General features: G+C 41.0%; 1 protein-coding gene across 3 annotated transcripts; it reads left to right on the top strand.

The window, feature by feature from the left end:
- Window positions 1-3,005: 3,005 nt before the first annotated feature.
- On the top strand, window positions 3,006-13,266 carry nup54 (nucleoporin 54). Of its 3 annotated transcripts, XM_085414140.1 has the most exons (14): window positions 3,006-3,129; window positions 3,512-3,619; window positions 5,456-5,539; window positions 6,212-6,292; window positions 7,058-7,222; window positions 7,538-7,755; window positions 7,842-8,029; window positions 8,126-8,322; window positions 8,924-8,978; window positions 9,577-9,670; window positions 10,927-11,034; window positions 11,306-11,425; window positions 12,109-12,219; window positions 12,692-13,266. In XM_085414140.1, the coding sequence occupies exons 1-14, from the start codon at window positions 3,087-3,089 to the stop codon at window positions 12,818-12,820; spliced, it is 1,701 nt and encodes a 566-aa protein (XP_085270266.1). In that variant the 5' UTR covers window positions 3,006-3,086; the 3' UTR covers window positions 12,821-13,266. The 3 variants fall into 3 exon arrangements, with proteins under 3 accessions (XP_085270266.1, XP_085270267.1, XP_085270268.1); XM_085414141.1 differs by lacking the exon at window positions 3,512-3,619 and having other exon boundaries at window positions 3,016-3,129; XM_085414142.1 differs by lacking the exons at window positions 3,006-3,129; window positions 3,512-3,619; window positions 5,456-5,539 and adding an exon at window positions 5,625-5,718.
- The last annotated feature ends 456 nt before the right edge of the window (window positions 13,267-13,722 follow it).

Genomic DNA, 13,722 nt, shown 5'->3' with positions numbered 1-13,722 from the left:
CAGGTCTTGTTGACTGGTGTTTGTCTCTTTTTATTTCCTTTCTTTTTTTGTGAAGAAGTCCGATTCTGCGCCAAGCGACGGGGAGATAGTTGGCAATAAAATATTATCACAATAAGTACATCGCTGACATTCTTTGTTTAAATTACTGGATCTAGTTTTTGGCTTTTGTACAGTGAGCTGTGCCCAGATAGTGATGATATAACTCGGTCCCCAGAAAAGCCAGAAAATTGTGCTGCTTCGAATTATGTTTAATTTCACCTTTTCAAATATCAGTTAGCAGATGTTTCAGCTGGCATCCCTGAAGGTAGACATGAAACATGCAGCTTAAAGTTGCAGCTATGCTAAACATATATAGATGAGTTATTGGACTGTTATTGGACGTTTTCCACAAAGAAAAGGTTTGTTTGTTTTTTATGTAAAACCCAAATTGCAGAAAGTTGGGATGTTCTTTAAATTTGAACAAAATGAAAACTAAAAGACTTTCAGATCACATGAGCCAACATTGTATTCACATCAGAGCATAAATAAATGAGCTCGTTTCAAATTTGATGTTTCCTACAGGTCTCAAAATATTTGGGACAGCAACGTGTTCACCCTGATGTAGCATCTCCTTTCCTTTTCAAAACAGTTTGAAGCACGTCTGGGCCTCGAGGTTATGAGATTCTTGAGTTTTGTTGTTGGAATTTGGTCCCATTCTTACCCGATATAGGTTTCCAGCCACTGAAGAGTTTGTGGTCATTTTTCGTTTAATGATGTGCCAAATGTTCTCTATAGGTGAAAGATCTATACTCCAGGCAGGACAATTCAGCACCCAGGCTCTTCTCCAACTAAGCCATGCTTTTGTAATCGCTGCAGTATGTGGTTTTGCATTGTCCTGCAGAAATACACAAGGCCTTCCCTGAAATAGATGTCATCTGGAGGGGAGCACACGTTGCTCTAAAACCTTTATATACAATATTGGCTCATGTGATTTGAACGTTTTTAAAAAGGCATGTAGAGATGGTCAAGATGACTTGGGAAGAAAGATGATTTAAGTGAATTTGAATGAGGCAGGATTGTTTGTGCCATGTGGGCTGGTCTAAATTTTTCAGAAACTGTTGATCTACTGGGATTTTTCCAACACAAGTATTTTTAGGGTTTACAGAAAAAGGTCTAAAAATATCCAGTGAGCTGTAAAGGTCAGAGGAGAATGCCCAGACAGCTTTTAGGAGAAGATTATCTCTGAACCCATAACACATCAAACCTTAATGCAGATCTGCAGCAGAAGACCACACCGATGCCACCCCTTCACACAGGCTCACCAAAATTGGACAATAGAAGGTTGGAAAATGTTTGCCAGTCTCAGTTTCTGCTGAAACATTTGAATGGTGCTGTTGTAAACATCCTGACTTGTATCAGCTGGGCAGGCTGTTGGTGGTGCTGGTGTAGTGTTGCAGGGCATATCTTCTTGGTACATTTCGGCACCTCTTAATACCGATTGAGCATTGTTTAAACATGACAGGCTACCTGAGTATTGCTGCTGACTATGTCCATCCCTTCTAACAGTGTACCTATTTTATGATGGTTCCAGCAGAACAATGCATCATCTCACAAATCTCAAATGATTTCAAGCTATTTTTTTTAACATAAAGAGTTTATTGTATTCAAATGGCCTCTACAGTCTCCAGATCTCAATAAATAGAGATGCAATGCGCTAATTTCCATCATGCATGTGTAGAAAATAAATCTGCAGTGTGCCCAAAACTTGATTCCCAGGATTTAAACAGCTGTAAATGACACACTGGTTTAAAATCTGTCGAGAATTTGCCAAACGTATCTGTTCTGGTCATTCTGAGCCAGAAGGAAGATTCCTATTACAATGCAAAAAGCTAAAATAAATTTTTTTTAAAAAAAACCGATATAATTATATAACATATATTTTATAATGTTGGTACAGTATTGCACAGTAATAATCATACTTGCAAAGCAGGTCATTTCTTTATTTACATATATGGTCATGCAACACAGAGCACCTGTATAAAAAAGCCCAAAGCCGACTGTACTTCCTCAGGAGGCTGAGGTCTTTTAACATCTGCAGGAAGCTCCTGAGGATGTTTTACCAGTCAGTGGTTGCTGGAGTACTTTTCTATGCTGTGGTGTGCTGGGGGAGCAGCACAGCAAAGAAGGACTCATGCAGGCTAGAGAAACTGATCAGGAAGGCTGGCTCTGTGGTCGGCATGAAGCTGGACACTCTGGTGACAGTGGCAGAGAAAAGGACACTAAAGAAACTGCTGTACATTATGAACAATGCTGGGCATCCTCTGCACACGGCCATTAACAACCAGAAGAGTCTGTTCAGTGACAGGTTGCTTCTCCCCAAGACAAGAACTAACAGACTTAAAAACTCCTTTGTCCCACATGCCATCAAACTGTTTAACTCCTCTCTGGAGGGGAGAGGGAGGGGAGACAGGAGGACAAAGGAGGGGGGAACAACTAAGCTGTAGTGCCTCTTCACCTCACTGTACAATACCTTGTGCAATACTTTTTGTAAATAGTCAACAGTGCAATAGACCTCAATACTTGAAATGTGCAATTCACTTGTATTTTTATTTTTATTCCTATTTATTCTATTTATCCCCTTCGTATATTTTATTTATATTTGTCTCTGTATTTATATATGTGTGTGTATGTGTGTGTGTGTGTATATATATATATAATATTCTGTAACTGTAACTTCTGTCAGTGATGTGCTTTTTGGAAATCGAATTTCCCAGAGGAACCCACCCGAGGGATTAATAAAGTTCTATCTTATCTTAAAACCCCTTCATACCCCCCTCTTGATTGCAATCTATTTACCAATATAATCAAATATATTGCACATAGAAAACACACGGAAACATCTCACTTTTTGGCACAACACCGGTCATGTTCCTTTCCACAAATATTTTTCATAAAAGTAACCTACTGTTTTTGTACCGGCGGCTGTTCAATTATTATTTTGGGACAGCAGGTGGCGGTAGTGCACCACCCAGTTGGACCAGAGTCAGACGAAGAAGCAGCAGCAGCAGAAGACGAAGAAGAAGGTGTCCGTGGTGACAGCACTCAACATGGCGTTCAATTTTGGCGGTGCCACGAGCAACCCAGCAGCAAGTATGGACATTTTTAGTTAATTATGAAATACTTGTAAGAGCTGGTGATGTGTCACATATTTCGTGTCGAAGCTAAAGCTGTGTTAATGCTTGTACATGAGTAATACATAGAAATGGTCGGCTAATGGTTCACCCTCAGTTGTTACGGTGGGTTCGTCTACCGGCTAACGACAGACATCACGTGAAAACAGAGAGCGCTTTTACACTTGAGTCAGTGCAACTAATGAATTGCAGTCGGATTTGTGTTCGCGTGTTTCGGTGCTAAACTGGGCTCCAGTGAGACCTAGCTCTTGTGGCTAACTGTTTTGGATGCCCGTGTGGAAGCTAATACAAGCTTACCCAGTACTTACAGCGCTCTCTCGTTGTTTGTTTGTTTCTAAAAGGCACGTCCGGGTTTTCATTCGGTTCATTTGGAGCCAAAACTACGCCATCGACAACATTTGGCTTCGGCACCCCAGCCACCACAACCACAGCCTCATCCGGATTCGGTAGTAAGTCCAAAGCTTAGACCCAGATTCACTCCTTACGGGGTTTATCCTGTACATGGGGCATTATCATCACGTAACCGCCACCAATGTGATCAAACCCTTCTTCTCGGAGCATAACCGAGCCCACTAGGTTCCCTCAGTCTAGGGCTCAAAGCTTCTGGGTGTTTTTGTTTTGTTAGTAAGTTTTTTAAATTGAGCATTTCTTCACCGCTTGATGCACTTTCAACATATCTACCAGTTGGTTTCTTGGGTTTAAATCCTTAACATGGGCAATTTGGATGACGGGGCTCAACCAACTAACTAAGCACTCACTATATGGTGCACCTCACAGATACAGATAGCTGCTAATCAGTCCTAAATAACAAACTAATTAAATACTCAAATGTCACTCATAAACCTGAACTGCTTGGATGGGTAGTATCACACAACAAGCCATATTGTTTGTCAAAAAGTGCTCTAATAGGGTGATATGGTACTATAAGGTCATTAAGATAAGATGGGGCCTGATTATTTAAGACCTTGTATGTGAGGAGCAGGATTTTGAATTCAATTCCGGATTTACCAGGAAGCCAATACAGGAGAAATCTGCTCTCTCTTTCTAGTCCCTGTCAGCACTCTTGCTGCAGCATTTTGGATTAGCTGAAGGCTTTTCAGCAAGTTTTACGGACATCCTGATAATAATGAATTGCAGTACTCCAGCCTGGAAGTAATAAATGCATGAACTAGTTTTTCAGCTTCACTCTGAGACAGGATACTTCTAAATGCTCAAAAAGGCACCAACGCTATAAACATTGTCAGGGTGTCCAGTTCGTGATGAGCTTGATAAAGACCACCACCTGAAAGGTATTGGTCGTTAAGCAAGCATTCCTGGAGCTTCCCCAAGAGGTCTGGTTATTTGGATGGTCTTTAGTCATATAGGCCTAGAGACCGGTTGGCAACCATCCAGCAACCAAATGTGCATTTTCTCACTGTTTAGCGAGTAGTTGTTGGCTGTTGTTGCTGTGAAATTGGTGTCAAAAAAAAAGAATGCAGTGCTGCATTGAAGAGCCTCCTTGTGATTGCTAGCAGATTAGTGGTTGCCTAGTTTGCATGGAAGATACACCAGCTGCTCTCCATGCACTAGTAAAACTGTGAAAAGTGTGACACAAACTGTAAACTGAGAGTGTTCACCTTCAGAGTAAAAGTTGTATGTTTTGAAATATATTGGTTGGAATACTGAAGCATAATTTGTAATTTGATGGCTACAGAACTCCGTTTCTGGTTTGTCGCACTTTTTCCAAATTTCACTACGACTCCGCAAGTAGTTGGTGTTTGCAGACAAGTCATCATCTTCCATAAGATGCAATCATAAAGGAGGCTTTTGATGCAGCATTTTCAACCGATTTCACTCAGTGACAGCCAGCTGTCTTTTGTAACCAATCGCCAACCAGGGAAGGTGTTGTTGTTTTTTTGTTTTTTTTTTTTCCCTTGCAACCAGTGGTTGCCACTTAGTTGCCAGCTAGCCTCAAAGCCTGTGTGACTGCTGTATAACTAGGACCTTACTAGTATTCAGCACAGATAGTTGCATACAGTCCAAAACTGTCTGTACTAGGCTGTTAATGTGGTTTTCATAGCTAAAGTTGAGCATTTTATCATGGGAATGTGGGATTCACTCACATCTGGGAACTGCAATTGTGGGGACTTAAGTAAACGGTCCCTTTGTAAAAGAAAATTCCTTCAGGGGTTGCTACATAGAAGATAAAGACATTCTTCTTGTGCTTGCTGTTAACGTTTTGTTTTACTAACTAATGCAAAATAAAGCCAATAATGTATTATTTTTGTGTGCTTTGCCTCCATTAGCTCTAACAGCCCCTGGTTTTGGGGCAGCCACCACCACCACTGCTGCACCAGCCACAGGCTTTAGCTTTGGCTCCACCAACACTGGTAAGACGCTCATTGTTCAGACTTTTCTTTTAAGACACTTGAAGACTGTTTTTACAATAAATGAGCCTGTGCTAAATCTGGCATTGTGTCATTTAATTCCATGTCATTCTCTCTTTCTCGCTGCCTGCCTGCTTTGGCTGCAGGATTTGGGGGGCTGGGAGCTGGAAACACCACGGCTGGTGGGTTTAGTTTTGGGGGGTTCGGTTTAAATGCAAACCCGGCAGCAGTCAGCTTTAATGTGGGGTGCTTTGGTACAGCAACCACCACTGGCACAATTTTCAATTTTGGTAATAGCCTGGCTAGCACAGGTAGATGACCTCTGTGAATCAGTACACTCTGTCTGTAAACTTACATTTCTATCCATTGTTTGATATCTGTGTGGATCAAGGATCGTTTTCTCCTCACCTGGTGATTCATTTCATGAACACAATGCATCGCTGTGATTGCATGAAGAGATAAAATGTTGAATTTTTAGTCATTTCATTTGATTGCTGTCAAGAGTCACTACACTTTCACCTTTGTGTAGAGGTAAATCGCTATATTGTAGTGAAATTCTCATTCTCCTCTTATTAATCGTAGCAGTTGTGATTTCATTCTGTCATTCTCTCACCTGTTTTGCTTTTGGGGGGGTTTGTCACCTCATTGAGCACATTTCTTTTCTCTTCTTCTTAGGCGCATTCGGTGGCTTCGGAACAACGACGACAACTGTTGCTGCACCAGGGGCAACATTTAGCTTTGCTCCCCCCGCAACAGGTTAGTTATAGAGCTGGTTTGAACCCCCACTCTGCTTTATTACAGTTAACATTTCTGTGCAAGCCAGGAAAGGTACATGAAGATAATGCTAGGTTTTTGAAGAACATCTTGCATTTCTGGCCAAATTGCAATGCACTGGAAGAGAAAAAAATGGGCTTTAATTCATTTCACATTTATTGATATAATGCAACTAAAGACCCTACCATAATAGAGATAAAACCCCAATAATCTAAGAGCAAGCACTTGGCGACAGTGAGAAGGAAAAAAAATTAACAGCACAAAATCTCAGGCAAAAGCAGGGCCAGCCATCTGAGCCTAGGTGGTAAACATCACCTAGGCTACTTTTGTGCTTATTTTTGACTCGTGCTGTGTCGCTCTACGTAATGCTTGTTTCAGTGGATTCAAACTTCAAAGTAGGAAGTGTGTCATGAGTGGCAGTAGCTCACTGGAAAAGGATAGAAAATTTAATTCATTTACTTACACCTAAAAACGCTGCCACACTGCAGATAACAATGAAATGTTCACAATTTTATTTATTTAGATTGTTACCACAAATTTATTTGGAACTATTGTATCACTTTTAAGGCTTCTGTTGTAAAATAACAAATGCTAAAACTGCCAAAAGTCCTTTTATTTTCTGCGGTGTCTCTCCAGCAAAGCTGGAAGCATATTTCCCAAACATTGTTTTCTAAACTGGTTTTTCATGAGCACTCGTACTTCCTCAATCATACTTCCTCCCTGTGTTTGCACGTTGTTTTGTTTTAGGAAGCCTGTTTGGTAACATGCAGAACAAAGGGTTTGGATTCCCGACTGGGCTTAGCACAGGGACTGCTGCAGGAACATCGGGATTTGGAACTGGAACTGGACTAGGAGCAACTAGCCTGGGTGGCTTTGGAGGCTTTAATATCCAGCAGACTCAGCAGCAGCAAGGTAAGAACCTCAATTTCCCTGCAAATAGGGGAAAAATACAAATAAAATGGATATCTGTTGAACAGAGTTAAAGCCAACCACAGCTATTCAGACTGATATTCTGTTAGAAACAAATCTTTTACAAAGTTCAAAACTGGTGCCAATACCTTGTTGTTATAATTATGCAACTTTGGGTATCATGAAATTGGAGACATTTCACTAAATTCCACATGATTTTCTGGCATCTTTCTTTTCTAGTAAAATGTTTTTTGAATACATTTGAAGAATAAGATAAAATGAGCTGTGAAATGTTTTACCTCTGGTTCCCGTGGCCAGGAGGCTTGTTCGGTCAGCAGGCGGGTCAGAATCAGTCCACCCAGCTTTACCAGCAGGTCACCGCTCTGTCAGCTCCCACCTTGTTAGGAGATGAGCGTGACTCCATACTTGCCAAATGGAACCAGCTGCAGGCATACTGGGGCACAGGGAAGGGCTACTACAGCAACAACAACCCACCTGTGGAGTTCAATCAGGAGAACCCATTCTGCAGGTTCAAGGTAAAGACAGAAAGCTCAGCACAGTGTGTTTGGTTTGTTTTGCTTTGAATTTTACATTGTAGTCATGTGTATCTTGTGGTTCCTAGGCGGTGGGGTACAGCTGCATCCCGATGAGTAAGGATGAAGATGGTTTAGTAGTCTTGATTCTTAATAAAAAAGAAGCTGATGTGAGAGCTCAGCAGCAGCAACTGGTCGAGTCCCTCCACAAGATCCTAGGAAGCAACCAGACCCTCACTGTCAATGTAGAGGGTGTCAAAGCCCTGTCGAATGACCAGTAAGTCATAAATATGTGATTATTTTTCTTTTTTTGTTTTTGTTGTAGTAGTAGTAGATCATGTAGAAACACTCTTGTATCTCCTGTCCTTTTTAGAACAGAGGTGATCATTTATTTGGTTGAGCGCTCTCCCAACGGCACCTCCAAGCGAATCCCAGCGAGTACCCTCTTCAACTACCTGGAGCAGGCTAACATAAAGGTCCAGCTCACTCAGATTGGAGTGGTCATGTCAGTGACGCGCACAGAGCTGTCCCCAGCACAGCTCAAACAGCTGCTGCAAAATGCTCCTGCAGGTAAATGTGCTTTGGTGTGTTCTTTTCTTGTGTACAGTGGTCCCTCGTTTATCGCGGGAGTTACGTTCCAAAAATAACCTGCAATAGGTGAAATCCGTGAAGTAGCCAACTTTATTTTTCACAATTATTATAGATGTTTTAAGGCTGTAAAAAGTTTAAACCTTCGTAGAAGAATACGTCCAGTATTATAGAATGAAACCAAAGGCACCCGCGGTTGCCTTTGACGGTGCAAAACGTTTCGTCGACGTTGTTGTTTGTTGGGGAGGAAACTTACAAACATACAGCACAGCACTTCAGAGTCACACTGCTAGCAATCGAAGATTTATGTAAATATGAAAAGCTGAATGCGCTCTGTACTGTACAGGGGAGATGGCACGATATTGATTGACAATGCTCTGCAGCCAATCAGGACGCAGAATATAAAGTGCTGTTTAAAAAAAACAAACAAAAAAACATGCAAAATTGCACACACAAAAAATCCGCAAAACAGCGAGGCCATGAAAGGTGAAACACGTTATAGCGAGAGACCACTGTAATAGAAGAAAGTGTCATTCAAGTTGGTTGTTTTGAATAGTTGCCAATAATGTTTCTTCCTGAACAGGAGTGGATCCTATTATCTGGGAACAGGCCAAGGTGGACAACCCCGATCCAGAGAAGTGAGTTGGTTGTGTTGTTATAAGTTTTTATTATAATTAACGCAAAGTTACCCGAGTTTATAAAAAGCAAGACATCTGGCTAAATAATACAATTTTATTTAACTTAGTTGAACCAATATGGAAAATGACAGATAAACATGAATCGACTCCAAGTGTTCATCAGTCTATAACAAACAGTCTGAATTATTTATCTGTTATGATAAATAATTCAAAACCTAGTCTACTACATGACCCATAGAGGGCGCTAAAGCATAAGCATAAAGTCTGGGCTGACGATAAGATAACTGTTCTATATTGCAAACCATTGAGGGACCAGCAAACACTAATAAACAGCAAGTAAGCAAGCAACATACAAGAATAGAAATAGCACACTAGCATAAACATCCATGACCCCTTTTCACACATTTTTAATAAATTAGTTCATATTAGGAGAAATGTTTTTCTGAAAGCCTGAGTAGGAAAAGCCGAGGCACCAATTCCCCAGATTTGATCTAGTTCCGATAATAAATAGTTTCTAAAGGTTTTTTTGTGAGTTGTTACCGTTAACTACAAGTTCAACAAAAATTCAATAAAAGCTGCTGCTTCATTTTGTGTCCAGGTTGATCCCAGTGCCCATGGTAGGATTTAAGGAGCTGCTCCGCAGGCTGCAGATCCAGGAGCAGATGACTAAACAGCACCAGACCAGAGTGGATGTGAGTGTAGTAGTCACTGTTCCTGCTGTTTGTGGTTTTAATTTTCCAGATTTTTTTTCTTCTTTTTCTTAAAGGATTCAACATGGGTGCAGTGCATGTAAGCACAGGTGTTAGTAATGACATGAAGGTTCAGCTTTAATGTGATTAGAAACACCCGTGTTTACCTGCTATTTCAGGTAGAAATGTTCTGTTAACAACAAAATCAGTTTGGAAGCAAGTATATTTATATTGTAACACTTTGTTACGCTGATCCCAGCACGAGACGCACACAGTTCTCAGTTGCACTTTCAGGGGACGTTTATTTAAACACTGTCCAGATTGCTCAGTTCTGCTTTGGATCTCTCTCCTGCTCAGCCCAGCTCTGCTCCACTGTGCACTCTGTCTGCACTGCTATCCCCAGGCCCCAGCAGCTACTGCAATGGGAGAAAGTGTGATTAGTATGGTGAAAATCAGCTGTGTCGGCCAGCCTCCCTTGGCACGGTCTGCTGATCATTGCTCCACCCCTCCCTGCAGCTGAGCCACAAACCACACCCCACCACACACATATGTATATCATAGGACATTTCAAACTAAACTAGAACATGAGACCTGGTAGCTGTGTGGGTTCTCATCTGCTTTTTTCTACTTTTTAATATTGTCACTTGAGTCCAGTTCTAAGGCTGTTGGTCTTGAACTGTGTGTGTTTCAGCATAATGTTATAAATGTCAAAGTTCTCGTCACTCTGTTAAACGCTGCTTCAAAATGAGTCACAGTATCTGTTGTAGCGAGTGGACCTTTAAGTTGTATAGAGGTATTAGCCACACTGCTTTAATCAGGAAGAGGAAAGAGCAACAGAAACACCTGGATCTTTTTAACCTAAATTTCCTGGCAAAGGCGGTTAGTCAAAGTCACGGCCAAGCACAGGAGAGACGGCTACATAACTCTAAAGAAGTATTACATTTAAGCTACCTTGTGATTTACAGTCAGCTCTAATATCTGTGCAGATTGAGCATCCTTGCCAGATCAGGTTTGGCATTTTTCTCTGTTGTCCATGGCCCCTGCATTCAAATAATAAATTAATTTTGCTCCAGGTGAAACTTTTTCCAAGTCTTTTTGCATTCGGGCATGAAATTTTGGATGTGTGAAGACCTCTAATATCAAACATATGCTTGTTATCAGTTTTAAAAAAGCATAAAGTACTTGCAATCAAAGGAATTCTGGAAATGTCACAAAGGTTCATCCTCACTGTTTTCAACCATGCATGTGTGGACTTGCAGATTATCTCCAATGACATCAGTGAACTGCAAAAGAACCAAGCAACCACAGTGGCAAAGATCGCCCAGTACAAGAGGAAGTTGATGGATCTATCTCACCGAGTGCTGCAGGTTGCTGTCTCACTTTTTTTTTTTTTTTTTTTTTAAATAAGCCATTCAGACATCCCTACATCTCTGTTAAACTTAGAGTAACTGTAGGAGCTCAAAATTCACTGTTTACATAAATAAAAATAATGTGTGGGAATTGAAAAGTAGAACTGTGTTTTGCATGAAATAAACTGTCATATCTGAATGACATCAGTCTAGAGCTTTCCCTTCACTACTTTATAAGTTTTCTTTTTCCCTTCCATATTTATCTCTCCTCCTTTGTTTCCCTTGGAAGGTGTTGATCAAACAGGAGATCCAGCGAAAAAGTGGCTACGCTATCCAAGTGGACGAGGAGCACCTCAGAGTGCAGCTGGATACCATTCAGTCTGAACTCAATGCCCCCACACAGTTCAAGGCAAGTGTGTTGAAACTGTGGCTGCACAGTGCTATGTTCTTTCAAACAATTAGAGTCGCTATGAAATATTTTTGTAATCAGGTATTCTATCAATTCTCCATTGACTAATTGAGTAATCGCATAAATACGTTTGCCTTAATGAGGAAATAGAAATTATTCAAAAAGGGGGGGGGGGAGATGGGCACCATCAGCAGGGAAATAACCTGGTGCCTGTCCATGAAGAGCTCTCAAAGAATCTTAAATTGCACTCTGAAATAAACTGGAAGCCAGTGTAGCTGCATCAAGATTGGAGTCGCATGTGAAAACTTGGAGGATTTCGTCAGAAGCCTGGCAACAGCATTTTGAACAATTTGCAACCGTTCTAGGGAGGTTTTGCTAAGACGTGTGTGTGTATAGTGCATTGCTGTATTCCAATCGTGACGAAACAAAAGCATGAATAATCATTTCGAGTTTGGGACATGACACAATGGAGCTTCGTTTGTTAGCTTAGTTTCTCTTAGCTGAGTGCTACAAAGAAACAATGCGAAGACTTTTCATTGAGGATATTTTTGTAATAGTTTTTCGAGTTACTTGATGAATCATTGCAGCCCTAAAATGAATGAACAGTTCGTACAGTTCTTAGCAGCTATTAGACGTCAAACGTGTTTGTTTTTTACAGTATTTGTTCTGTCTTTGTCTTACAGGGTCGGTTAAATGAATTAATGTCCCAAATCCGGATGCAGAACCACTTTGGAGCTGTGAGATCAGAAGAGCGCTACAGTGTGGACGCAGACCTCCTCAGAGAAATCAGACAGGTGAGTCGGAACTTTAGCACCTCTGACCTGCAGTTGTTGTGCAGGCATTCACAACATGTGTTCAGTGATTTCTGAAAGTCGGCCCAGGACTTAAAAAACACTAAGAAGGAGAACATTAAAGTAACATTTGAGTCTTCCGATACTAAGTTGCAAAAAGCTGAAAGATTATCATGATGTTAACATCCAGTCAGGGTTCTCACCCAGCTTCCTTCACGCGGGTAATCTCTGAGGTGCTGACAGTGAACGACAGAAGTAATCACTCTTGCACAGGTGCATTTTCCTTATTGCAAATAAGTGTAACATTGTAAAAACATTAGCTTCAAGGTCGGTCTCAGAGCTTCTGTGTTGTTTACTGGTGGCTCTAATCTGAGGAAGACTGCTCTAAACTTGTGGATGAAGGCGGAGACAGCTGAATGTTTAAGTTGTCTTCTCCCGGTAACTGAAACACTGTCTCCTTTTCTCTCTCTTTCAGCACTTAAAACAACAGCAGGAAGGTTTAAGTCATTTGATCAGTGTCATCAAAGATGACTTGGAAGACATCAAACTTATAGAGCATGGGCTGAGCGACAGCGGACACATGAGAGGAGGCATCCTCAGCTGAGTCTGCCCCACCAACCCGCACATGCTCAGACACACAATCCTCCCAAAAAAATGGTGCATCAGCCATTTAATTTAGAGGTAATCTGCACTGTAGTTCCCTGATAACCCCAGTGATATCTGAACCTGTCTGCTCAGATGATCATTTTGACTAGAATGTGCCTTTAAGTCCCCACATGGACAGGTTTATCATTTGCCCCACTTTCTGTACCAGGTAAACACTGACTGGTTAATCTGTGCTTTCTCAACTGACACAGCCCTAATGGAAAAGACTCAACAAAGTCTAATAATAGCTGGGATCCCTTATGTCAAATCAGATTATAATTATAAGACTACAAATGTGACTGGCATGTAAACAAGTTGTGTATGTCACCAGTGAAGACATTGTAAATACATGTTTGTTTTTCTTTTTTATCCTCCTAGAATGTTAATAAATTTCATTTGTTGAAAAAAGCACAGTGACCTTGCATCTCTTGCACACATACTTTAAACAATGGCTAATTTCCCCAATAATCTATTCCTGTGTGGGAAAATGTATTCCTGTAAGTCCACCTATTTTGTGATCTGAGCATTTTCATTGTTTTGGTGCAAATATAGAAACACCCGACGGTCCTTCTTTAGCTCTTCAGACCAGCCCTTTCCAACATCTCATCAAAGCAGGGCTTGAGTTGATAGGATTTATGTCTCGGATTCACATCCCGGTGGAGATGAAAGACTGATTGGCAGTTGAACTTATTAGGCAGCTTTCATGCAGATTACATCCCCTCATCTAACTTCTACTTCAGTACCTGGCAAAGAGCTAAACATCTGAATTCTCCAGACCCGGCAGCCTTTGCCTCCTTACTTTCGTCTTATTGTAAATATTTAATACCCATTATTTGTTATTATCTGTTCATCTGCCTGTAA

This window comes from Rhamphochromis longiceps, linkage group LG7 (assembly GCF_057381845.1).
Source record: "Rhamphochromis longiceps isolate RC_006_pf linkage group LG7, R_longiceps_female_GT1.1, whole genome shotgun sequence".
In the NCBI taxonomy this organism is placed as follows: domain Eukaryota; kingdom Metazoa; phylum Chordata; class Actinopteri; order Cichliformes; family Cichlidae; genus Rhamphochromis; species Rhamphochromis longiceps.
This window is presented reverse-complemented; position numbering and strand designations above follow the sequence as displayed.